Here is a 27,577-nt window from a genome sequence, read left to right on the forward strand (position 1 = left end):
ATGGCGCTCATGGTAAAGAACCTACCTGTCAATTCAGGGGACATTAAGAGATATGAGTTCGATCCCTGGATTGGGAAGATCCCCTGGAGGAGGTCACGGCAGCCCACTCCAATATTCTCCCTTGGAGAATCCCATGAACAGAGGAACCTGGTGGGCTACAGTCAAGAGGATTGCAGAAAATTGGACCCAACTTTGAAGCAACTTGGCACGCACTTTGCTTTTTAATTTTTTTTATTTTTAATTGAAGGATAATTGCTTTGCAATATTGTGTTGGTTTCTGCCATATATCAACATGAATCAGCCACAGGTATCATATGTCCCCTCCCTTTGGAACTTTCCTCTCACCTTCCACCTGCACTTCACCTTTATGGTGTATTGTAATTTACCTACAGTCACATACACAGGTCTTATGAGTACAGTCTGATGGGCTTTGACAAATGAATACACTTGTGCAAGCTCAATATCCCAGTTAAGATATAGACTATTTGCTTACCCCAGGAAATTCCCTTGCACCCCTTCCCGCTCAATCCACCATCCCCAGGAAACCATTAGTCTGTTTTCTTTCACTGTTTATTAATTTAGCCTGTTCTAGAGCACTAAATGGAATTGTACAGTTTGTATCTTTATAGAGTTTTTCATTTGCACAGAGCAATGATTCTGAGGTGCAGTCATCCTATTGAATGTACTGATAGTTCATTGATTTCTTTTTGGCTGCACCTTGCAGGATTTGGGATCTTAGTTCCCTGGCCAGTGATCCAACCCAGGCTCCAGGCAGTGGCAGCTCGGAGTCTTAACCACTGGACTACCAGGCAAGTCCCAATCATTGCTTTAAAAAAAAACATTTATTTATTAATTTTCATTTTTGGTTGCACTGGTCTTCATGGCTGTGTGGGCTTTTCAGTTTTCTCTAGGAGAGTAGGGGCTAAATTCTAGCTGCGGTGCACAGGCTTCTCATCCTGCTGGCTTCCCCTTGCTGCGGAGCGTAGGCTTTAGGACTGCCGGGCTTCGGTAGTTATAGCTCCCGGGCTCTAGAGCACAGGCTTAATAGTTGTGGCCCACGGGTTTCGTTTTTCTGCAGCATGTGGGATCTTCCCAGATCAGGAGTTGAATCCTAGACTCCTGCTTTGGCAGGCAGATTCTCTATACCACTGAGCTAGGTCTGCCTACAGAATCCGAAGCATCAGCTCCACCGTGGAGATACTGTCTGCCTATCATTTATTTATTTGTCTTTGATCATCGTTTATGTAAAAGCTACAAAAATTGGAAGCTACCTTAATGTTCACCAGTAGTTAATAAATAGAGGTGCATCTACCCCATGAAATATTTTACACCTGTTTAAACAAATGAGAAAGAGCCATGGACTGACAGGGGAAAAGCTCTAAGATGTATTGTTGACTGAAAAAAGCAAATTGCCGAATAAGTACAGTGAGAGGGAACTTGCCTGGTGGTGTAGTGATTAAGACTGCAGGGAACGTGGTTTGATCCCTGAGTTGGGGAACTAAGACCCACATGTGCCAATAATAATAATAATAATAAACAATCTCATTGACCACCAGTTGCAAGGGAGGTTGGGTCATGATGCATTTTAGGTGAGCGCATTTCTGTCTCAGACAAAACTGGAGTTGTACATATGACTAAGGAAGGAGAGAATTGATGTTGAACAATAAATCTCTGCATTTTAAGTTAAGCCCAGTCAGGAAAGATCCTGAACATTGGGCTCAGTTCTTTGGCCCCTGTACTCTGGGCAGAAGAGAGCCATGGGAAACTTTGAAGCAAGGTAGGCTATGTAAGGGGGCTTCCCTGGTGGCTCAGCAGTAAAGAATCTGCCTGCAATGCAGGAGCCACAGGAGACGCAGTTTTGATCCCTGGGTGGGGAAGATCCCTTGGAGGAGGCACGGCAACTGACTCCAGTATTCTTGCTAGGAGAATCTCATGGACAGAGGAGCCTGGTGGGCTACCATCCAGGCGGTTGCAAAGAGTCAGACACGACTGAAGCGACTTGGCACGCATGCACACAACGGTCATGTGGACCCCTCCCAGCAGTCACTTTTTAGACTTGCCTGGGGCCCAGGGACCCTCAAAAGGTTTGTAGATAGAATTTATGGAGTCCGTGAACTTGGATAAGGAAAAGAAATCGCCTGCCTCCCTGGTGGCTCAGTGGTAAAGAATCTGCCTGCCAATGCAGGAGACACAGATTTGATCCCCGATCCGGGAAGATCCCGCATTCCTCGGAGCAACTAAGCCTGTCCGCCACAACTATTGAGACTGTGATCTAGAACCTGGGAGCCCCAACTACTGAAGCCTGGGCCCCTAGAGCCTGTGCTCCGCAACAAGAGAAGCCACTGCAATAAGAAGCCCATACACCTCTACAGAGTAGGCCTAAAGTAAGTGTTAGTCACTCAGGCACACCCGACTCTTTGTGACCCCATGGACTGCAGCCCACCAGGCTCCTCTGTCCATGACGTTTTCCAGGCAAGGATACTGGAGTAGGTTGCCATTTCCTTCTCCAGGGAATCTTCCCGACCCAGGGATCGAGCCCAGGTCTCCTGCACTGCAGGCAGATTCTTTACCGACTGAGCTACAAGGAAAGCCCCAAGAGAGTAGGCCTCGCTCGCTGCAACTAGACTAAAGCCCTTGCGGGTGGAAGACTCAGCATAGCCAAAAATCAATAGCAAAATAAAATTATTTTAAAAAAGAAAAAGAAACTGCATCTTTCTTTTCAGTAACCTCCAACTAAAATCCACCATTTCATTCTGTTTTTGTGGCGGGTTGTATTTTCTGCAGAAAATACAGAGACAGGCCTCTGTAGACAGGCCTTCCGATTTTGTACGAAGACGGGCCTCTGTTATTGGATAGAGGCCAAGGAACTGAGTTCAGTGTTCACGATCTTTCCTGCCTGGGGGCCTAACTTAAAAAGTAAGATCTTCAAGATCTTGCCACTTCCCCATTAAAAGATGAAGTCTGTGTCTTTCCCCCTTGAGCCTGTTTGACCACTTTGCCCAAAAGGGTTCAATGACAGTGATGCTATGTGAGCTCTGGGACTAGGTCTTAAAACTGCGATGTACTTACTTCTGCCTTGTTCTCTCTGGACAAACTCTTAGAACTCAGCGTCCATGCTGTGAGGAAGCCCACGAGTGCATGGAAAAGGCTGCATGGGGAGGGCTTGAGGTCCCCGCACCCCGTCCCAGCTGAGCTGCTGCCCAACAGCCAGTCCCAACTTGCCAACCAGGTGAGTGAGCCATCTTGATAACGGGTTCCCCGACTTCCAGAGGAGCTGTCTCGCTTGTTGCCTCATGGATCCAAGATGAGCTGTTTCCACTGAGCCCCACCCCAAATGCAGATTCAAGAGCAAAGTAAATGATTGCTATTGTTTTAAGCCACTAAGTTTTGCACAGGTTTACTCCCTATCAGTGGATAACTCATATAGTTACGAATGTAGGTGACAACCCACATTAGCAATACCCGTGTCGTATTGGCAATACCTGTAAATTTGTTTATTCTGGAATCTCTTATCCTACTGATAGAAATCACAGCTATTTCCAAACCATACCAGAGCTGTTGCAGATATTTGAAATATTGTTTCAATTCCACTTTGGAATTATAAAACCTACTAGTTCTTGTCACTTAATACGTTAATAAAGAAGCATAGGACTTCCCTGGAGGTCCAGTGGGTTAAGACTCCGAGCTTCCAATTTAGGGGATTTGGGTTCGATCCCTGGGCAGGGAACTAAGATCCCACAATCCAAGTGGTGAAGGGAAAATTTAAAAAGAGAGAATTCCAGAATGAGATAATGGTGTTAGAGACTGGATATTGGTCCCATATTGCAGCAGGAAGCCCCCAAGACGGCTGCTAAAAATCCCCATTCTTGGCGTTCCCACACAACTACATTACATTTATATATGTAAGTGATGGGAAATTAGAGACATAACTCCAAAAATAGTTCATGACCTAAAGGACAATAACTTTGGGGATTGTCTTTCTACTTGAAAAACCATCATTTCATTCCGAATTGATTTCAGACTAGTTAACATCTAACTTAACTGGTATGACACTCTCAATCAGTAATAAACAGTAAGTCAAGGGATTAACAGATACACATCACCATATATAAAATAAACAATGATGACCTACTGAATTGCACAGGGAACTATATTTAATACTTTGTAATAACATATAATCAGATAAGGCAGTGGCACCCCACTCCAGTACTCTTGCCTGGAAAATCCCATGGGCAGAGGAGCCTGGTAGGCTGCAGTCCATGGGGTCGCTAGGAGTCGGACACGACTGAGCGACTTCACTTTCACTTTTCACTTTCATGCATTGGAGAAGGAAATGGCAATCTTCTCCAGTGTTCTTTTTTTTTTTTAATTTTTTTTAAAAATTAATTTGGCTCTGCCAGCTCTTAGTTATGGCATGTGGGATCTAGTTCCCTGACCAGGAACCAAACCTGGGCCCCCTGCATTGAGAGGTCAGAGTCTTAGCCACTGGACCAACCAGGAAAGTCCCCACTCCAGTGTTCTTGCCTGGAGAATCCCAGGGACAGGGGAGCCTAGTGGGCTGCCGTCTATGGGGTTGCACAGAGTCGGACACGACTGAAGCAACTTAGCAGCAGCCGCAATAACATATGATGGAAAAGAATGTGAAAAAGAATAGACATATATATAGCTGAATTGCTTTCCTGTATATCTGAAACTAATACAACTTTGTAAATCAACTATACTTCAATTAAAAAATAAAATTAGAAGGCTAAAAATAATATAAATAAGCAAAATGTAATTTTATAAGCATTTTAAATCTTAAGAGTTACAGAAATAGTTATATAATAAAATCCATCAAGGGACTTCCCTGGTGGTCCAATGGTTAAGACTCCATACTCCCAAGGCAGGGGGCACGGGTTTGATCCCTGGTTGGAGAACTAAGATCCCACCCACTAAAACGGTGTGGCTAGAAAACCAAAACCAAAAAACATCAATAATACACTCAAAAATAGAAGTAAGTCAAAGATTCGTTCCCCTGGAATGCGTGCATGCTTAGTTGCTTCAGTCCAACTCTTTGTGACCCTATGGACCACAGCCCACCAAGCTCCTCGGTCCCTGGGGATTCTCCAGGCAAGAATACTGGAGTGGATTGCCATTTCCTTCTCCAGGGGATCTTCCCGACCCAGGGAACAGAACCCATGTCTCTTACATCTGCATTGGCAGGCAGATTCTTTACTACCTGGAAAGCCCTCTTGTGGAATAGGGGTTGACAAATAGCAGGCTTCTGGCCATAAGCAGCCCACCCTTCTGTTTTTATAAGTAAAGTTTTATTGAAACCCATTCTTTTATGTATTGTCTGTGGCCCTTTTCTTTTTTTAATTGAAGTACAGTGAATTTACAATGTTTTGTAAGCATATATATGTACATATATCTGTATCCTTTCTCAGATTCTTTTCCATAGTAGCTTACAGATATTGCGTAAGGTTCCCTGTGCTGCACACCAGGTCTTGGTTGTTTATCCAGTTTATGTACCGTAGTGTGTATATGCTAATCTCAAACTCCTGATTTATCTCCCCTCCCCTGCCCCCTGGGTCTTCTTTCCCTTCAAGATCAGAGTCAAGTGGTGCTGATACAGCCCATATGACGGCAAAGTCTAAAATATTTTTTCTGGCCTTTATAGACAAAACATTTGCCTCCCCATCCCTAGAGCGTCAGAGGATACTTAGGTGGGCTCTTAAAGCCTAAAGCTGCGCTATGGCTGCTTAAATGTAATGTAGTTGTGTAGGAAACGCCAAGGATGGGGATTCTTAGGGGCTATCTTGGGGGCTGCCTGTGGGGTGCAAATAGCTGACTGTTATCCAGCCCTGTTTGTGACACTCAACCTAGCTTTCAAAGCTATGGTTGAAATGTTCCTCACTGGCCCATAACATTCCTGACCACCCCCCGGGGGACCTACTCTGTTCCCCGTGACCTTGATGACCTTTCTGCCTCCATCTGGTTGTCCCCATGTCACCTTCTGGCTTTGGGCTTGTGTGTCTGCACATCTGCTATTAATTTAAATGAGACAGAATCTACCTTCCGAAGGCAGAGAATGAAAAGTTGTGAGTTTTAGCATATAGGGACAAGAGTGCATGCCGACAACGCTCCGTTGGTTTGATGAAGGCATCTCATCAAGGATGCCTTTCAGGGATTCAGAGCTGGTGGTTAAAACGAGATTAGCAGAGAGGAGAATTCACCACGGAGCATGATTACATTGCAGATTGGGGCCGTAGGGCACAAGGGCCCAGTTTTGGTTTTGTTTAAATCTGGTGCTGGATAATTGGTGTATGTATGTAGAATTAATTCACAAAGCCGTTCACTTCTGAAATATGTTCTCTTATATATATGCTCGGTTGATGCTGTTGTTCAGTTGCCAAGTCGTGCCTTGACTCTTTTCGACCCCGTGGACTTACTGCATGCCAGGCTCCTCTGTCCTCTACTATTTCCCAGAGTTTGCTCAAACTCAGGTCCATGGAATTGGACATGTTTATATTGATAGTCCAGTATAAACTTAAAAAAAATTTGATTGTCAAGGAGGCAAATTATCCAATAACCCCTTAGTGTCTCAAGCTTTTTCAATTGAGGGTCTTTAGTGTCTTGCTGTGCCACCAAGGCTGTGTGGCTCCGGGCAAGCTACTTAACCTCTCTGACCCTTAGTTTGTGCATTTGTAAAATGAAGGTAATGCTTATCGAGCACCATTGCCTGAGATGACCAGAGCAAATCTGAATCACTACCACAGAGAAGATGTTGAGGACATATCACTGCTGTGTTCGTCATGTGCTGTGCTTAGTCACTCAGTCCTGTCCGGCTTTTTGCGATCTCGTGGGCCGTAGCCCGCCAGGCTCCTCTGTGCATGGGGATTCTCCATGGTCCTAACACTGGAATGCGTTGCCATGCCCTGCTCCAGGGGATCTTCCCAACCCAGGGATCAAACCCAGGTCTCCCGAATTGCAAGTAGATGGATACTTTACCATCTGAGCCACCAGGGAAGTCCATAGTTTTTGTCATAGTTGTGACAAATGGATAAAGATATGGAAAATGCAGAACTGCCATGCCAATAAATGGATAAGTCACAAGGCAGAACTACAACAGATTACCAACCTGTGGGAAAGCTTTTACCCTCCTTCTTTTTTAAAAAAAATTATTTATTTATTTGGCTTCGCTGGGTCTTACTTGTGGCACAAGGGATCTTTGGTCGAGGCATGTGGGATCTAGTTCCCTGACCAGGAATCGAACCCAGGCCCTCTGCATTGAGAGAGGAGTCTTAGACACTGGACCACCAGGGAAATCCCTTTACCCTCCTTCTTAACTCTTTTAATAGTACCTTTTGCTTTCTGAAATGATCTATCCCTTTATTTATTGACTTGTTTACTCTCTCTCCCCTCCCCTCCTCCCCTAGAATGAGCCCATTTTGTTCATTGCTGCATCTCCAGCGTCCAGAACCATGCCGGCCATGTATCAGCTGGTCAATAAATGTTTAGTGACTCAGTGAATGAATACAGAAATGAAAGTGAGACTCAGTTTTTCATGACCAATAGGAAAACTCTAATAAAGTAACATTCGATAGGGAGGATGTGTAACACAAACTCTACCGTATCAGCCGTTTTGTAAACAAGTGGAAGTTGTTTACCTCTCCAGAAACTGACTTGGCACTCTTAGCCAGTAATTCTGTCTCTGGGAGTCTATGGGAAGGACCCTTGTGGCTCAGACTGCAATGCAAGAGATGCAAGTTCAATCCCTGGTTTGGAAAGATCCCCCAGAGAAGGGAGTAGATACCCACTCCAGTATTCTTGCCAGGAGAATCCCATGGACAGAAGAGCCTGGTGGGCTGCAGTCCATGGGGTCACAAAGAATCAGACATCACTGAGCGACTTTCAGTTTTCTTTCATGGGAAGGACATAACGTTAAGATCTGCAGGAAAGCTGATGCACAAAGATTTTCTCTGTTGCATTATTTGTATCAGTAAAAAAAAATAGATGCAAAAGATATTTGTAATCATAAGTTGAAATATTTATAGTAATAAAGCTTTAGAGGAAAGGTTCTGTAAAGTATGGGATAGCAACATTACGGAATGTTATGCAATCATTTTAAGCAAAAGGGGAACGCTTTTTTATGATGCACTAAATCAAAATAAGCAGAATGTGGAAGTGCTGTGTAATGTATTCTCAACATGAAATGGAAGAAAATTATTTAACTTGGAATTAATGGAAAGCTCCAGAGCCAGTAATGGAGACAGAATCACCAGAGGTTTTGATTTTCCATCTTTTGCTTATCTGTAGTTCCCAAACTCTCTCCACAACCATGGATGCAATTTTTTCTTTTTCTTTTTGGTAATCACAAAGCAAGAACATCATTTTCAGAACCAAGTGTTTACTCCTGCTGACCAGTCAAGGATTCAGTTCTGGAGATGGTGGAACAAATCCAAACTGCAGAGATGGCACTGGGTGCAAACATAATTATCCCAGAGAACAGTTGGCAAGGAACCAAATGTCCAGCCAGAGGCCACGGAGGAAGTAAACCCTACTCCACCCATAGAAACCTAGGCAGGCATTAAAAGTTATGTTTATAAACAGCCTGAAGTAACATGGCAAATGTTTATGTGGACAGTCGTGTGTAAAACTGCAAGATATAAAAGGAAACATGCAAAAAAGAAAAAGAAAGAAGTGACATATATAATATCATCCCCTCTGCATATTTGTGTAGTCATTTATGTGTATATATACATATGCATGCATATACAATCATAGAGAGGATTTTATATGTATATGGTTGCTTAGTCACTAAGTCGTGTCCGACTCTTGCAACCCCATGGGCTATAGCCCGCCAGGGAGGCTCTGTCCATGGGATCCTCCAGGCAAGAATGTTGGAGTGGGTTGCCATTTCCTTCTCCAATATATATATATATAGGGGCACAGAGGGGGTTTTATATCCCCACAGAAAACAGTAGGATGAGTAAATATAAATGTGTATATGTTTAAATTATAAATAGATTAAATATAATATCATATAAACACATATTAATATTTTGTAGATTTATATTACAAATTGTGTGTTTATAAAAAATGTATATATATATATGACATTAAGAGACAAAAACCAGGATGCTAAACCACCTAATTTTACAAAGATAAAGCCCTTAAAAATAAATATGTCCATTTATAAAATATTTCTGCCAATTAAAAGTAAACTATGCAGAAATGAAAAAAAATATGTCAGAACACTATTCCTGGTTATTTCTTGGTGGTGGACCCCCTGGGGGTTAATCTTGCCGGTTCAACTTTATGAGCTTCCCTTGTGGCTCAGCTGGTGAAGAATCCACCCACAATGCGGGAGACCTGGGTTCAATCCCTGGGTTGGGAAGACACTCTGGAGAAGGGAAAGGCTACCCACTCCAGTATTTCGGCCTGGAGAATTCCATGGACTGTATAAGCCATGGGGTGGCAAAGAGTCAGACACGACTGAGCGACTTTCAGAATTCGAAATCTTTGGATTACTTGCACACAGCTGTTGGATGAGATGAAATTCAAGTTCATAGAGAAAGCCGCTTGGTCACTGGAAGTCTGTCCTAGGGGACCCATTCTTTTTGTCGGGTGTGTTTCCTCACAGTGTTTCTCCCCCTATACTCTCCCACATATTTAAGTCTTCATAAATATACACTTTTGTAGGTTTTTTTTTCACCTAAATATTGTATAGTGTCCCAGATGAGCTGTCCAGCAACTTGCTTTTCTCACTTAATAGGCCTCAGAGAACTTAATCGGTCACCAGCCCTGTTTTGCGATTTTAATCTGCTGCGTCACATTTCATAGAAGGGTGAGTCTCAGTTGATTTGATTACTCTTATTGGCGGCGCCTAGGTGGTTCCCAGTGCCTTTGCTGTGATAAACAATAGTGCTGCGAACATCCTGAAACGTCCTGCTGCGGGTTGAAGTCCTTCTCTAGGGGAGATTCCAGGCAGTGAAATGATAGGATGAAGAGGACACGCATGAAAAGGCTCAGGAGCCCTGCCGGAGACCCTCTCCCCTTCTTCCTTTTTTGTAATCATCAGGTTTTCCATTTGAGCCTGTGATTTCATGAAAACAAACATACAGTGTGATTTGGAAGAATGCAAACTTGCACCCCATTTTCTGGGCTTCCCTGGTGGCTCAGTAAAGAATCTTCCTGCAGTGTGGGAGACCCGGGGTTCAATCCCTGGATGAGATGGTTGGATGGCATCAACGACTCAACGGACATGAGTTTGAGTAAACTGTGGGAGTTGGTGATGGACAGGGAGGCCTGGCGTGCTGCAGTCCATGGCATCGCAAAGAGTCAGACACGACTGAGCGACTGAACTGAACTGAACCATTCACAGCAACATGAATAGATCTAGAGATTATCAAGTACTAAGTGAAGCAAGTCAGACAGAGAAAGATAAATATCATATGATATCACTTATGTGTGGAGTCTTTAAAAATGATACTAATGAGCTTGCAAAACAGAGACAGACAGACTTAGAAAACCTATGGTTACCAACGGGAAAAGGTGGGGAGGAGGGATGCATTGGGACTGACATGTACACACTGCCATATTTGAAACTGATAACCGGAGGTTTCCCTGGTGGTCCAGTGGTTAAGACGCCACACTTCCACTGCAGGGGGTGTGCACAGATTTGACCCCTGGTCTAGGAGCTAAGACCCCACAGGCCACTCACTATGCCCCAAATCAATAAATAACATGAAATAGATGACCAACAAGGACCTACTGTATGGCACAGGGACCTCTGCTCCATAGTCTGTAATAACTTAAATGCGAAATGAACCTGAAAAAGAATAGATATATGCATGTGTGTTAGTCACTCAGTCGTGTCCGACTCTTTGCAACTCCATGGACTGTAGCCCGCCAGGCTCCTCTTGTCCATGGAATTCTCAGGGCAAGAATACTCGAGTGGGTTGCCATTTCCTTCTCCAAGATTTATGAATAACGGATGCACACCTGAAATTAATACAATATTGTGAATTAACTATACTCCAATATAAAAACAAAAACAAAACAAAAACCTCACAACTAAAAACAAACAACAAACAATCTGGGACTTGAGATGGACATTAGAAGATGGGCCAGTCTTGTGGAACCAAGCCCTCAACCTGTGGCGTCTGTGCTGACTCGGGGTAGTTAGTGAAGTGAGTTGTTGAACACCCAGCTGGTGTCTGGAGAATTAGTGGGTGGTGGGGGGCACATTGAGGGGGAGAAACCATACATAGTGGTGCCACAAGTGTGAATGGAGACAGTTTTCCTTTGCCCCCTTTTTACTGACGTGAATATACTGATAAATTACTTCAAGCACACAGAAAAATCAAAAGTATTGTACGATGAATATTGCATACCCATCCTTCAGAGTCGTCGTAGAATTTTCATTCCGTTTTTTTTATGGCTTATCTTCCCATCCACTTTTTACACTGAGATGTAACTGGCATACAACATTGGGTAAGATAAGGTGTACAATATGATGACCTGATACGTTGATCTGTTGCAGTGTGATTACTATTGGAGCGTTAGCTAACACCTTTATCCTATCTCTTGATGATCATTTCTGTTTTTGTGGTGGGAACAATTAAAATCTACTCTTGGGAGTTCCCTGGTGAGCTAGCGCTTAGGATTCCAGGCTTACACTGCTGTGACCCAGGTTTAATCCCCACCTGGGGAACTGAGATCCTGCAAGCCTCGAGGTGTAGCCAAAAAGTAAAGGAATAAACAATAAATAAAATCCAGTCTCTTAGCAACTTTGAAGTTTGTAATCCAGGATTGTTGTCTGCATTTGCTACGCTGTACATTGGATCTCCGGGACTTATGTATCTACTGGCTGCAATTTTATTTTTGTTTCAAGTCAGATTTACTCAGCTCTAATTTAGACAATAATCATTCAATTCCATACAATAAAACACATCCTTTTAAAGTACAGCCTGCAGTGCGGGAGACCCGGGTTCAATCTCTGGGTCGGAAAGATCCCCTGGAGAAGGAAATGGCAACCCACTCCAGTACTCTTGCCCGGAAAATTCCATGGACAGAGGAGCCTTATAGGCTACAAAGCCTTATAGGCCTTATAGGTCGCAAAGAGTCGGACACGACTGAGCGACTTCACTCACTCAACTTTTAAAGCATATGGTTCAATGAATTTGTTTCCATTTACTTACTCACAGCTCTATTGATGTATAGTTAACATACAGGAAACGGTGCATATTCGAAACTGCCCGATTTGCTAAGCTTTGATACATGTACCCCTGTGAAGCCATCACCACAAGCAAGATGGTGACCACATCATCACCCCCAAAGTTTCCTGTGTCCCTTTGTCAATCCTCCTTCCTACCCCACCCCACCCTCATCCCCAGGCACCCATTGACCTGCTTTCTGTCACTGCAGATTAGTCTGCATTTTTTCTAGACTTCTATATAAATGGAATCATACAGAATGTTCTATTTTTTTTTTTTTGGTCTGGCTTTTTTTCGCTCAGCAGAATTATTTTGAGGTTTGTCCACACTTTCGAGGGCTTCAGAAGTTCATCCCTTTTTATTGTCGAGCAGTATTCCGTGGTCTGGTGGTGCCAGACTTTGTTGATTCAACCGCCTGTTGATGAACATTTGGGGTGCCTCTCCTAGTTGCTTTTGGGGCTGCTCTTGTAGCTCAGCTGGTAAAGACTTTGCCTGCAATGTGGGATACCTGGGTTCGATCCCTGGATTGGGAAGATCCCCTGGAGAAGGGAACGGCTACCCACTCCAGCATTCTGGCCTGGAGAATTCCATGCACTGTATAGCCCATGGGGTTGCAGAGTTGGACACAACTGAGTGACTTTCACTTCATTCACTTCAGTTCTCCTAGTTGCTTATAATAAATAATGCTGCTGTGACCATTCATGGGTTTTCCCATGGATATGTGCTTTGGTTTCTCTTGGGTAAAGACTCAGGAATATAATTGTTGGGTCATATGATAAATGTAAACTTATTTATCTGTGGCTGTTCTGGGTCTTCACTGCTGCGAAGGCTTTTCGTAGTTGCAGAGAGCGGGTGCTTGGTTTCTCATTGCGGTGATCTTTCTTGCTTCAGAGCACAGGCTGTAGGGCACATGGGCTTCAGTCGTGGCGGCTCCTGGGCTCTCAGGCACAGGCTCAGTAGACGTGGCACACGAGCTGAGTTGTTCCACGGCATGTGGAGTTCTTCCCAAATCGGGGAACAAACCGAAGTATCCTGCATTGGCAGGTGGATTCCTTACCACTGAGCCACCAGGGACGCCTATAAACTTAAATTAATAACAGTAGGGAGGAAAAAAATCTCCTCTGTTGAGACTTCCCTGGTGGTGCAGTGGCCAAGACTCTGCACTTCCATGCAAGCCCGGGGTTTGAGCCCTGGTCGCAGAACTGGATCCCACTTGCTGCAGTGAAGTCTGTGCGCGGCAATTATGGATCCCACCTGCCACGAGGGAGATCAAAGATCCCAAGTGCTACGACTAAGACCGGGCACAGCCAAAGAAATAAGTATTTAAAATTTTTTCTTCTACTCTTCTAGGTTCTTTTGGCTGGTCCAATGATTAAATTGAATTAAGACAAATCAACAAGAGAAAAACAAAGTTAACTTTACATGCAGGAGACTTGCACAGACTCAAAAGACTGTCAGGCAGTTGAGGCTTACATGACAGCCTGAGCCAAGAAAAAGCGGCGGGGGGACCGGGGCTTCAAAGGGAAGGAAACCAGTTCACGGGAAGATGGGAAATGTTTGGTTAACAGATATTTGCCATGTTATGGAAAGACAATGGGACCCAGAGGAATTTGAACAAATGAGGACCTGGCCAGCCCCACCCCACCCCCTCCAGTTTAGCATACCTACCCATCCTCTTTGTATTAAATAGTTATCTCCGGGGATAGTTCTCTTCCTGGACTAGGCTCCCTATCTGAATTCTTTTAGGCAGCTAAGGGAAAGGTAAAAAGCACTTCTTGGGTCTGTCGGGCCTTGATTGTCTTCAGCTTAAAATAATCTATGTACCAAAGTGGCAGGTGTTAGGGTAGCCTGTCATAAACCCCATCAGTCCCCACCTCTGAAACTTCTTTGGAAACTCCACACAGGAAAAGCTGAACTGGTAGATCGTTCCATTATTTCGTTGAATTAGTCTCTTAGTCTGGAAAATAGGTCAGTTCAGTGAAACAGTTGTGTCTCATTTTTAGGAGGTGGTAGTACAGCTGGGTTCCCAAAGTGAGGCCTATATTGCATGAGAAATGAGGTATTTAATAAGGCATTTCTATGGAAACAAAAGGAAAACAATGGTTAACGATTAGAGAAGATTAGAATCCCAGTTTCTGAGTTCTGAAGGCAGCCAGTTGAGAACATTTCTACATGTTGGGCTCAGAACGTCTTCAGATGGAGTGTGGGCAAGCAATGGCAGCAAGGCAGGTTTTCCTAGTCCGTATGTCTCTGGTGATCTTTCTTCTTCTTTCTCTTCTTTGTAATATTTATTTATTTGGCTGCATTGGGTCTTAGTCATGGCCAGCAGGATCTTTAGTTGTGGCCTGTGAACTCTTACTTGCGGCAGGCAGGACCTATTTCCCCAATCAGGGATGGAACCTGGGTCCCCCCGCACGGAGACTGCAGAGTCCCAGCCCCTGGACCGCCAGGAAAGTCCCCCTGGTGATCCTTCTGAGTGTTCACATAGCAACAATGGGCCTGAAGACCGTCCATACACGAGCTGTTTGTGATTTTGCTATCCATCTGTCCAGCTTTAGTTTGCAAGGCTTTGGGAACAGGGCAGTATTAGTCTTCTGTGATTCCAAGTCAGAAGGGTAGGGAAAAAATTGGAAATGTTAGTGGACAATAGTCAAATACTGGAGGAAACTAGATGAGTTCAGGATCTAATTCAACGTACAGGGAGAAAACAAAATCTCAAAGACAATAAACAGAACTAGAATCTAATATCCATAGGTATGTATTTTTTTAATGACTTTTATACTTTCTGTATTTTTTTAACAAATACTCAAGAGTATTTTTTAAAAAAAAAAATTATTCTTGGCATCATCAGGTCTTAGTTGCGTCATGCAGGATCCTCACTGCAGCCTGTGGGATCTTTTGTTGCAGCGTCTGGACACTTACTTCACTGCAGTTCACGGACATCTCTCTAGTTTTAGCACAGCCTCCAGAGCACATGGGCTCTGGGGTTGCGGCACCAAGGACTCAGTTCTCATTAGTTTCCCGACCAGGGGTCGAACCTGTGTCCCCTGCATAGTAAAGAGAATTCTCAAACACTGGAGCAGCAGAGAAGTCCCAGCACATGTGTGTATTATAGTGTCTACTGAAATATAGCTTTATACTCTCTATAAGCACCCTAATTTCCATCAGAGATAACCACAGAAAGATAAATTTGTTTGCCAATTAAGTCTGGTTTCAAAAAACTTGGCTCGATTATGTACATATGTGCAGCAAGAATAGTGGACATGGAACAACAGACTGGTTCCAAATAGGAAAAGGAGGACGTCAAGGCTGTATATTGTTACCCTGCTTATTTAACTTCTATGCAGAGTACATCATGCGAAACGCTGGGTTGAATGAAGCACAAGCTGGAATCAAGATTGCCAGGAGAAATATCAATAACTTCAGATATGCAGATGACACCACCCTTATGGCAGAAAGTGAAGAGGAACTAAAGAGCCTCTTGATGAAAGTGAAAGAGGAGAGTGAAAAAGTTGGCTTAAAACTCAACATTCAGAAAACGAAGATCATGGCATCCAGTCCCATCACTTCATGGCAAATAGATAGGGAATCAGTGGAAACAGTGGCAGACTTTTTCTGGGGGGCTCCAAAATCACTGCAGATGGTGACTGCAGCCATGAAATTAAAAAACACTTACTCCTTGGAAGAAAAGCCATGACCAACCTAGGCAGCATATTAAAAAGCAGAGGCATTACTTTGCCAACCAAGGTCTGTCTAGTCAAGGCTATGGTTTTTCCAATAGTCATGTATGGATGTGAGAGCTGGGTTATAAAGAAAGCTGAGCGCTGAAGAATTGATGCTTTTGAACTGTGGTGTTGGAGAAGACTCTTGAGAGTCCCTTGGACTGCAAAGAGATCCAACCAGTCCATCCTAAAGGAGATCAGTCCTGAATATTCATTGGAAGGACTGATGTTTAAGCTGAAAGTCCAATACTTTGGCCACCTGATGTGAAGAAGTGACTCACTGGAAAAGACCTTGATGCTGGGAAAGATTGAAGGCAGGAGGAGAAGGGGTCGACAGAGGATGAGATGGTTGGGTGGCATCAGCGACTCAATGGACATGAGTTTGAGTAAACTCCAGGAGTTGGTGATGGACGGGAGTCCTGGCGTGCTGCAGTCCATGGGGTCGCAGAGTCAGACACAACTAAGTGACTGAACTGATCTGAGCAAGAATAGTGATGGACAACATAGAATCTTTTAATCTGCTTTGCTCAAACTTTTTATCAGAAATCTCATATTACTCCTTAAAAAACCTCTCAAGGTGAGGAAGTCAGGCCAAGAACTTACCATCAGATCTTGCCTGCCACATTTAGAGATTTGGGTTAATTCCTCTCTTTTGGGATCCCCAGAATATCCTGGGGTTACTGCCCCTGCCAGGAAGTGAGCTTCCTTACTCAAGACAATGCCAACTAGAGGTAGAAAAAGCCACACATCTACAAGGCATATATATATATAGACACGCATGAACATACAGACAGATGCAGAGACTTCATAGCTTCTATTTTAGAGTAATCATAAGATGGGTATTTGTGGAGAAGATATATAAGGTTTTGTTACTGAACCAGGTTGTTTCCCTGATGCAGAGCAAGACAAAAATGCTAAGATGTTGAGATTTCCAACAGAGAAAAGATTTATTCATTAGGCAGCCAAGAGGGGAGACAGGAGAACATGTCTCAGATCTACTGCCCCGAAAGTGAAGGGCTTGAGATATTTATAGAATAAATATGAAATAAATATGGAATAAATGAGTAGGGTGATCTTGGGCATATCTGAGTCACTTGCTTCTTCATGGAATGTATGTTAAAATATGGAAGTGCTGAGTGTCAAGACAACTCCCAGTCATCACATATGGTTATGAGAGCTGGTCTGTAAAGAAGGCAGAGCGCCAAAGAATTGATGCATTCGAACTGTGATGCTGGAGAAGACTCCTGAGAGTCCCTTGGACTGCAAGGAGATCAAGCCAGTCAATCTTACGGGAAATCAACCCTGAATACTCAGTGGAAGGACTGATGCTGAAGCTGAAGCTCCTGTATTTTGGTCACCTGATGGGAAGAGCCGACTCACCAGAAAAGTCCCTGATGCTGGGAAAAATTGAGGGCAGAAGGAGAAAAGGGCATCAGAGGAAGAGATGGCTGGATGGCATCACCGATGCAATGGACATGAACTTGGGCAAACTCTGGGAGATGGTGAGGGACAGGGAGGCCTGGCCTGCTGCCATCCATGGGGTCACAAGAAGTTGGACACAACTGGGCGACTGACCAACAACAGGACAACTTTCTCATCCTTATCACTTAGGAAATTCCAAGGGCTTTAGGAACTCTGTGGAACAAAATATATATTTCTTATTATGAACACATTAACACGATATATGACAATATTTTAATGCATTTCAAAGTGAGTTGCAGAAACGAGCACACTCTAACCCTTCAATGAACATTTTAACTAGGGTTCCATGTTCACAGTTGTATTTTTTGGAACAGGGTGAAATTTACAGAATGTGAAATGCACAGATCTTAACTTGTGTTTCAGGAAAGAGCTAATTTGTGTGACGATGTCCTTTTGCTGTTCTAGGTGCTGAAGAGCCTGGTATATTATCCCATATGGAATGTCCCACCTCCCTGACTCATTTCTTTCCTTGTAAATTTTTTTAGCTTGCGCCTTCCCCCTGCCCTCCCCACCCCACCCCACTCCCTGCCACCTGGTGTTTCCCCAACGCTAGAAGATGTGCCTGGAGCAGGGCTCCTCACCTTGGCCCTGCTGCCACTTGAAGCTGGAGGAGTCATCCCCGGAGGGGCCCCCCTGTGTGCTGTCAGACGTTGAGTGGCCTCCTTGGCTTTGACTCGTTAATCCCAGTAGCATTTCCTTCCCCAGCTGCAACAACCAAAAGATATATCCAGATATGTCCAAATGTCCTTTGGAAGGGACAAAACTGTCCCAGGTTGAGCAACCAACAGGCTCAACATTTGTGTTTTGAATTCTTCCCAGTTTGTTCCAAGAGCCTTGGGTCCCTGTTGCTGAGGGGGGCAGACAGAATCCCCTCTCCAGAGACCACCAACCAAACCCCAGGAGAGACTGATAGTTCAGCCTGGGGAATGGCTTTTAAAAGGGATTCTGATGGGCAGCCAGGATGAGAACTGGTAACCCTGAGCTACTGTTGATTAAGCGTTGATGGTGGGCCAGGAAATGTGCAAGAAGTTTTTCCCTCCAGCCCTGTTTATGCCTTTATAGGAGCAGCACTGGTTGCCAGGTTCAAATCCAAGCTGGACAAGTGGTGTTTGCCCTCTGTGTCTCAGTTTCCTCATCTGTAACATGGACTTAATAATAGTGCCAGCTGTATAAGGTCATCACGGGGGTTAAATGTGGAGCTGGGTAGGTCTCTTGGCACTTGGTCAGGCACTGACTAAGGGCTACGTAAGGGTTTGACAGATACAACAAAACTATGACTGTGTATCTTGGTATGGCAAGCGTGTCCCTGTGCCTTGGGAAGGCGTGTCAGTTTCCCCGAGCCGGGAGAGAACCTGCCGCACGCAGCACAGGGGACCCAGCTCCCTCCGTCTCTCCATTCTGCCTGTTGAGGGGCACAGTCCCACCTCTGAAGCTGTGCCCGTGCTGTCTTCTTTATCCTATTCGTCTAATTCGAAAGCATCAGTTCTTCGGTGCTCAGCCTTTATGGACCAGATCTCATACCCATACATGACTACTGAAAAAATCATAGCTTTGACTATACAGACCTTTGTGGCAAAGTGATGTCTCGGCTTTTCCATATGTTGTCGACATTTGTCACAGCTTTTCTTCCAAGGAACAAGCCACTTTTAATTTCATGGCTGCAGCCACCATCCACAGTGATTTGGGAGCCCAAGAAAATAACACCTGTCACTGTTCCCCCTTTAATCCCCTCTATTTGCCATGAACTTATGGGACCTGATGCCATGATCTTAGTTTTTAGAGTGTTGAGTTTTAAGCGAGCTTTTCACTCTCCTCTTTCACCCTCATCAAGAAATTATCTCATTTTTAGCTGTTGGTTATCTTTCTCCTTGACCACCATATTAGTTCCCTGTTGCAGCTGTAACAAATTGCCACAGATTTAGTGGTTTAGAACAACCCAAATCAGGACTTCCCGGTGGTGCAGTGGCTAAGACTCCATGTTCCCAATGCAGAGGGCCTGGGTTCGATCCCTGGTCAGGGAGCTAGCCATATCCTACATGCCACAACTAAAGATCCTATGTGCTTCAACTAAAACCCAGTGCAACCAAATTAATAAGTGGGACACAATTTTATTCTCTAACAGTTCTGGAAAGCAGAAGCCCCAGATGGATCTTGTGCTCAGTCGTGTCTAACTCTTTGCGACTTCATGGTCTGTAGCCTGTCCGGCTCCTCTGTCCGTGGAATTCTCCAGGCCAGAATACTGGAGTGGGTGGTCATTCTCTTCTCCAGAGGATCTTCCCAACTCAGGGATCGAACCCAGGTCTCCCACATTGCAGGCAGTTTCTTTTACCGTCTGAGCCACCAGGGAAGCCCAAGAATACTGGAGTGGGTAGCCCATCACTTCTCCAGGGCATCTTCCCCACCCAAGAATCGAACCAGGGTCTCCTGCATTCTTTACCGGCTGAGCTACCAGGAAAGCCTAAAATGGATTTTACTAGGCTAAAGTCAAGGTGTCTGGGGCTTCCAGAAGAGAATCTCTTTCTTTGCCTTTTCCACATTTTACAGGCTGCCTGCATTGCTTGGCCTGTGGCTCCTTCCTCCATCTGCAAAGCCAGCAGAGTGGCACCATCAGTCTTTCTCTACCCCTGACCTTCCTGCCTCCCTTTGTCATTTGTAAATTACATTTGCTGTTGTTGTTCAGTCTAAGTCTTGTCTGACTCTGTGACCCCATGGACTGCAGGCTTCCCTGTCCATCACCAACTTCCGGAGCTTACTCAAACTCATGTCCACTGAGTCACTGATGCCATCCAACCATCTCATCCTCTGTCGTCCCCTTCTCCTCCTGCCCCCAATCTTTCCCAGCATCAAGGTCTTTTCCAATGAGTCAGTTCTCACATCAGGTAGCCAAAGTATTGGAGTTTCAGCTTCAGCATCAGTCCTTCCAATGAAAATTCAGGACTGATTTCCTTTAGATGGACTGGTTGGATCTCCTTGTTGTCCAAAAGACTCAAGAATCTTCTCCAACACCACAGTTCAAAAACATTAATTCTTCAACACTCAGTAAATTACATTGGGCCCACCCAAATCACCTAGGGTCGCCTCTCCGCCTCAAATTCTTAACTTTTTTTTTTTTTTAACTGGCAAGGAAGATTTTATTCAAGACTATTGTAATGGTGTTTATTGCAACCGGGGAGAGATTGAATTCAATTCTACTAAAACAAGAGAGGCAGAGTTCTTAAGCATTGGGGTGAATTAATGGAAGCACTGGGGGACATTGGTAAATGTGATGAGACCATCTGAGTTTGCTAATTATTGTTTATCAGAGTTTAGCTCCTGCCTCCCCACGAAGACCTGGAGATGGGGTATTATCTTTCTTTCTTTTTTTTTAAGTTTTGCCCAGCTTTTCATTCTGATAAGAAGATACATATGCATATGCAAGCTACAAACTACCAAATGTGTAATACTGGTGATTTTGCATACAAGTTACATGTTTTAATATCAAATCCTTAACTTGATCACATATGTGCAAATCCATTTTGCTAGTCTGAGGTCACTTATTTATTCATTTATTTTTTTAGCCTGAAGGCTTATATGATCTTAGTTCTCCAATCAGGGACTGAACCCAGGCCCTTGGCAGTGAAAGCAGTGAGTCCTAAGCATGGGACCACCAGGGAATTCCCGATCCGTGTTCGTTCTGAGGTTAGGAGGTAGGGTCACTATTCATTTTTTGCGCCCTACTGTATCCCCAGTGCTTGGAACAGCGTCTAGCACAGAACCGGGGCTCTGTAGGAGTTACTGAATGAATGAATGGAACAGAAGGAGCAGGACGGGCAGGACGGATATTCCGTGGAGCAGGTTTGGGGAGAGACTGAGGCCAAGGAGGAAGTGCCAACCCCAGTTGCCCAGGGCGGAATGATCGAAGGATCAGGGATCAGCTGGACCAGCAGGGCAGGCAGGAGGCAGAAAAATGGAGCACCAGTGGAGTCCTGGTCTCCAGGACTTAAGCAGGCGCTCACCCACCTGCTCACCCACCTACTCACTGCCATTGCCTTGGAGCACCTTAGGGGGAGGGGGTCATGGGGATGCCCAGCCAGCACAGCTGGTTTGTCTGGTTCTGGCCTCTTGGCCGAGGAGAGCCCTAAGGAAGGGTGAGGATGCTGCTGGGAGGGCCCACCGGAAATCACGGGGGAGGGACAGCGCCTTTGTTCTTGGGCCCACGCCTGTGGACCCCAGATTCTCATACCCAACACCCTCATCCCAGAAGGCTCCCTGGGCGCTGTCTGGCCCAGCCTCAGGGACCAGAAGCCTAACCTCTCCATCCCTCACCTCCCCCTCTCTCAGACCCAGGAGTCCGGGTTTCCCCACACGGCGTCAGCCCCAGGCTTGATCTCTCAGGATTCCCAGCTTTCTGTACACGTGGGTCCCTTCTTGCCCTGTTTCTTCTTTTAAGACCGGACAGCTGGTAAGGATCCAGGTTCTCAGCCTTCCCTCCTAGCCCGGAGCATCCGTTCCCCAGGGATCTGTCCAACTCCAGCATCCCAGAGCCAGGTTGCCCCCAGCCGTCCACGCTTCCAGAGGAGGCCAGGTGTGGCCCCGCCCTCGCCCAGCCCCCGCCCTGCTCCGGGAGGGGCGCCTGCGTGAGCGTGTGGGGTGGAGCCGGGTCTACGGTATCGGCCCTGGGGCAGGCTCCTCCACCGGGATGGAGTAATCGGGGCGGGTAGTAGAGACGGAGGTTTCTGCAACGCTGCACACCCCGAGATGGACCCACTGATTAGAGGGCTGGGGGCAGGGAGCCGTGCCGGCTTTGAGGTGTCAGCTGCCTGCCCTTTTCCCACCCCTCCCAGCCTGATTCTTCCGTTCCTCCGCAGAGGAGCCGTTGGTCGCCCTGGGGACAAGGACATCCCCCTGCCTCCCATGACCCAGTCCTTCCCGAGGTCCGGATGTCCCAGTTTCATCTCTGTCTGGGTCACAGGAACCCCAGCCCCCATCCCTTCCTCCCCCAAGAGCCAGGATTCCACACCCCCTGCCCTTCTAGTGGCCCACTTCGTCATCCCATTCAAAGTCTTTGTCCCCCAGTCGAGGATTTGGGAACCCTGCCCCCAGCCTCTGCCCTCTGGGGAGCCCAGCCGGAGCTGGCCTGTCTTCGGCTTTCCCAGAATTCCCAGCAATTACTAACTTTTAATGGAAAGGTCAGGCTCTGGAGGTGACTGTGGCCCGGATTCTGTGGAAACGTGACCTCATGACCCAGTGACCTCCCTTTGCCCGTGTCTGAACTCCAGGAGCAAAATGGTACATCCTGAGACTTCCTGGGGGCTCTGGGGGAGTCTGGAGAGAACCCAGAGAAATGCGGGGGTGGGAGGATTCTGGGGGCGGGGGTGGCACGCTTGAGAGCTCCCATCTCTGCCCTCAGCTCCAGGCCGGAAGACCGCTTTTTGCTCCCCTTTCACATTCAGTCCCTGAGGTCAGGTGGAAGGAGGTCCCCTCCGGGTCCAGTGACGCACGCAGGTGATGTGTTCATCTTCTCAGGGGCTCACAGGGCGGAGGGCAGGTCCTGACCAGCCCAGCCCTACCTGGCATTGCTCCCTGCTGCCTTTAAGCCCCCAGGGCTGGGTGTGGGTTTCCACCCCAGGACCCAGGAATGTGTGCTATCCCTGGAAGTCCCCTCTTAGGACAGGAAGAAATATCTCCCAGCTGTCTCCCCAGCCTCTGTGCCTTTGCCAGACCCTCTCTCTGGTTGCTTTGTCCGCTCAGGTCGCTCACCGGGTGTGTTTCCCCTATTGGGCCATCCTGGCCCCTGGGAAACCACCCCCTTCCTCTTCAAGAGACTTGAATCTACAGGCAGGATGCGAAGTAGACTGAAAGTCCCCCAGGCCAGCAGTGTCAACTCAACGAGTATGCAAGCTCTGCGTGGCATTTTATACTTTCTGGCAGCCACGTTCTTTTAGGAAAGAGAAAGGAATGAAACTAATTTTAGAAATATGTTTTGTGTAATCTCATATATCCAAAACATCATCATTTCAACATATCATCAATACAGAAATTACCCATGAGATCGTTTACGTGCTTTATCTCAGTTCTGATGCTCCGCCTCCAAGGGTTAAGTGAAATACAGTCTTCCCAAAGTGTTAATGCTGCATCTAGAAGGACTGATGTTGCTTCTGTTTATTTATTTATCTTTTGCTTCTGTTTTTCAAGTTAAATTTAAGTTGATCAAAATGAAATGAAATTGGAAATGTTCTTTTCCTCGGTCACAGGCATCACATTTCTAGTGCTGGATAGCTACCCGTGGCCAGTGGCTCCTGTGTTGGACAGCACAGCTGTAAGGTGTATCTACTTACCTGTCCCGTTTGTGGACCCAGTGCCCGGTCCTGAGTCAGGGGAGGCCTCCCCTGGTCTTAGTCAGAGGAAGAGATGGATGGATGTTTGGAGGATGGATAGAGAAGTGGATGCTGACTGGAGACAGGGATGGATGGAAGCTGGATGAATGAATAGATGGATGAATGGATGGAGGGTGGACGGTTGGATGGATGGATGGGTGAACAGACGGATGGATGGATGGATGGATGAACGGATGGATGGATGGATGGATGGATGAACAGGTGGATGGATGGATGGACAGATGAACAGGTGGATGGATGGATGGATGAACAGACGGATAGATGGATGGATGGACGGATGGATGGATGAACAAATGGATGGATGGACAGATGAATGGCTGGCTGGCTGAATGGGTGGATGAACAGATGGATGGATGGATGGATGGATGGATGGATGGATGGACAATCAGATGGATGCTTGTATAATCCTACTCCTCCCAGTGCCCACCCATCCCCCAGAAGCTGGCACTGGGTTTCCCACTCTCTCCTTCCGAACCCCTTCCAAGTCTTTTCCCTGTTCCCAGATGCCAAAGTGCCCCCAACTCCATGTCTGTTTGACCAGGGATGTCCATTCCTGCCCCTCCCCTCCTGTCTCCAGGTAAGATGCTATTCTGGTGTCTTCTGGTCCCTCTTGCCACCTCCGTAGGACTCTGGGCCCCTCACCTTCTACCGTCAGGCCTTCCACCTCCCCATCCCCATGTTCTGAAGGGACTCAACCAACTCCTCCGTGTGGCACTGTGACCCGCCACCCATTCCCTGTCACCTGTGACATTTCACACACTCCATCCGCAGCATTTATCAACATCCTACCACATTCTAGGAGCTCCGCCAGGCACCTCTCTTGGGCTACAACTGGGGACAGATAGATAACCAGCCCTGTCTTCAGGGGGTTTAACAGCCAGAGGAGGAGACTGTCAACAGGCCAAAGAGCAGAACACTGAGGCTGTCAGGTGGTGCTGAGCGCTACTTGGAAAAAAGCGAAACAGGAAGGGTGGGGGCGGGGGGAGGTGGAAAGGTTGGGGGGAGGTGGAGAGGTTGGGGGCAGACTCTGAGGAGGTGAGACCGGGCAGACTGGTATAAAGGGAGGCGTTGAAGCTCGCAGGTGTCTGAGGAAGGCATGTCAGACAGGGGAAGCGCAAGTGCAGAGGCCCTGGGGTGGGAGTGTTTCCTGCGTCCTGGGACCCCTTCTGCAGCTGGTCCCTGGCCCACTCAGCCACAGCCTCCAGGCCTGCCTTCTCCCTCAAACACCTTCTTTGAGACTTTCATGGGGTCTTCCTGGATTTCCTGGTCCCCCAGGGCTGTGCCCCCAAGGTTTCCCCACCCGCAGTGGCCTTCAAGGATGGGGCGTCCCATTTCCCCTAGACGCTCCCTCTCTTCGGGAACTTGAGGCTTCTGGCTGGCATGCGTGCCCTCCCCCTCTGGTTCTGTGGGGGCCCTGGGGACACGGTTCAGCAGAGGTTCCCGTGGGAAGGGCAGGGCAGGGTTGTCACCTCTTCAGAGCTAAGAACAAAGGGTCATTGAAGGCAGAACAAAGGCCAGGCAGTCCAGGCCTGAGGGCCAAGCAGGATGTCTCGCTCAGCCCCCTACCATCCCGGTGTGGGAAATCCACTCAGCCCCAGACCAGAAGAGAGAAGTCCCTCTCGATTTCCCTCCTCCCTTTGAGGGAGGCCTTTTCACAGATGCGAACATCAAGGTTGATAGTGAAAGTGGATGAGGTATGGGAATTCCCTGGCCGTCCAGTGGTTAAGACTCTGTGTTTTCACTGCCGAGGGCACGGGTTCAGTCCCTGGTCAGGGACCAAAATCCCGCAAGCCGTATGGCATGCCCATCCCACCCCCAGAAAAAGTGGCCAAGGCAGAATTTGAACTTAGTTGAGGTGGCTCCCCATTTCACCGCATCCTAGAGATGAGCCTCTGGGCAGATAAACTGAGAGGGCGAGACGCCCCAGGACATGTATCTTCTGCCTGTTTTCAGAGTGAGGGTGTGCAATGCTGTGTAACCCTGGGCAAGTCACTCCACCTCTCTGAGCTCCCTGCTGCATCTATTATTTGTCCCACATGCAAAAGATGAGAGACTGTAATTGGTCAGTAAAGAGAGGGCTTCCCCCGGCCGCCACTGCCCAGTTTTCAAGTCTTCATTGAATTTGTTACCAAGTCACTTCTGTTTTATGTCTGGATTTTTTGGTCAGGAGGCATGTGGGATCTTAGTTCCCTGACCAGAGCTGGAAACTGCACCCCGTGCATTGAAAAGGGAAGTCTTAACCACTGGAAGGCCAGGGAATTCCCAGTTGAGTTTTAAATGATGGTATTTTTGTACTTACTCATCCAACCAAAATTTCTCTGGCACATACTAGACAGATGAGAAGAAATTTCTAGAACGACACTGCAAAAATATTCATGGTGTTTGTCTCTGCGGGTTGAAGGAGGGTCCCAAGGATCCCTATTTTCTTTCTGGACTTAGTGGCTCAGATGATTTTTTTTTTTTTTAAAAGGTACTTCTTGTAAAAAGAAGTCATTTCTGGTGAGGAGATTGGGCATCTCAGCCAGACGCCAAGTCTCTGAGGGGTCAGGAGACCAGTAGGTGGGGAGGAGCTGGATTTGGGAGGGAGAGAGCGGAAGGGGGACGTGGGCTTTGCGGAGCCTCTTGTGTGTCAGATGCTTTAAGAAGCATTTGAGAAATGTCTCATGCAGTCCTCACAACAGCCTGATGACGTGGATATCACTTATAGGGCGGCAGGGGGTCGGGGTGCGCAGAGGACTGACGCCCAGGGGGCTGATGAGACTGGTTTCAGGCCGCACCTCTGGGAGGTGTTGGAGCTGAGAGTCAGACCAGGAGCTCTGAGCTTCAGCTACCCCCACCAACCAGCTCCTGCCGTCATCTGTTGCATCTCTGTAACTCTTTGCATCTCCCACCATCTCTGAGCCTCCATGTTTCTCGCTCCCCCTCAGCTTCTCCCTGTCTCTGCCTCTCTCTCTTGGTCTCTCCGTGTCTCTTCTTGCCTCTGACCCTGTCTCGGTGGCCTCTCTCTCTCTCCCTTTGGCCCTGGTGGCATCTCAGCCTGTTTCTATGCGTGCCCCTTACAAATGTCAGCCCGCGAGGGCAGTTTCTGTCTGTCTGGTTCCCAGTGGCATCCCAACCCTTCCAACAGCGCCTGGCAGACAGGAGGCGCTCAATAAATATTTCTTGAATGAACAAAGGCATGAAGGGATGAATGAACTCTCTGAGATGGGGCTAGCGCCTTAATCAGATGAGCAGACTGAGCTTCCGTAGGGTCACAGGCGTGCCCTGAGCCACCAGCACAGAGGGTTCCGTGTGGCATTGTCTGTGACCCCCTGGACTTTGTCCCCAGCCACTGGCGTGGTGCCCAGGAGGTGCCCGTCACCCCTCCTCTCCACCCTCAGAGAAGGGTGGCTCCCTCCTGGCCTCTCCCCGCTGTTGGAGGCGTGGGTAGCAGCTGGGAGAACCGGCTGGATGCGGCCCCTCCCCTTGGGCGTGGAGGTAGGCACCTGGCGGTTCCCCGGGTGGCAGACGCCACCGCTGCACACACCTGGTCCCCGAGCCGTCTGCTCCCAGCGCGTCCTCCTCTCCCCAGCCTCGCCCGCCTACCATGGGTGAGCCTGCCGAGCCCAGGAACCAGGCCAAATGGGAGCCCTATGAGAAAAACATCTCGGCGATCAGGTGAGGCCCAGACCCGCAGGCAGCATGCAGGGAGCCCCCGGAGGAGGTGGCCTGCAGGGAAGCACCAGGAGCCTCTGCAGAGGAGGCCCAGACCTCCCAGAGCCTCTGAACCGGCCGGGCTGTGGCTGGCGCGGCCGCC

The 27,577-nt window shown here is 47.1% G+C and overlaps 1 protein-coding gene across 1 annotated transcript in view; it reads left to right on the forward strand.

Moving 5' to 3' along the window:
• Positions 1-27,301: 27,301 nt before the first annotated feature.
• The window catches only part of SULT2B1 (sulfotransferase family 2B member 1), a 36,181-nt gene continuing 35,905 nt past the window's right edge, over positions 27,302-27,577 (forward strand). Inside the window, exon 1 of the mRNA XM_004015352.5 lies at positions 27,302-27,438. Within this exon, the coding sequence (XP_004015401.1) occupies positions 27,368-27,438 (71 nt within the window). The 5' untranslated portion in view covers positions 27,302-27,367. The remainder of the gene's footprint in view (positions 27,439-27,577) is intronic.

The sequence above is a fragment of the Ovis aries genome, chromosome 14 (genome assembly GCF_016772045.2).
Source record: "Ovis aries strain OAR_USU_Benz2616 breed Rambouillet chromosome 14, ARS-UI_Ramb_v3.0, whole genome shotgun sequence".
NCBI lineage: Eukaryota > Metazoa > Chordata > Mammalia > Artiodactyla > Bovidae > Ovis > Ovis aries.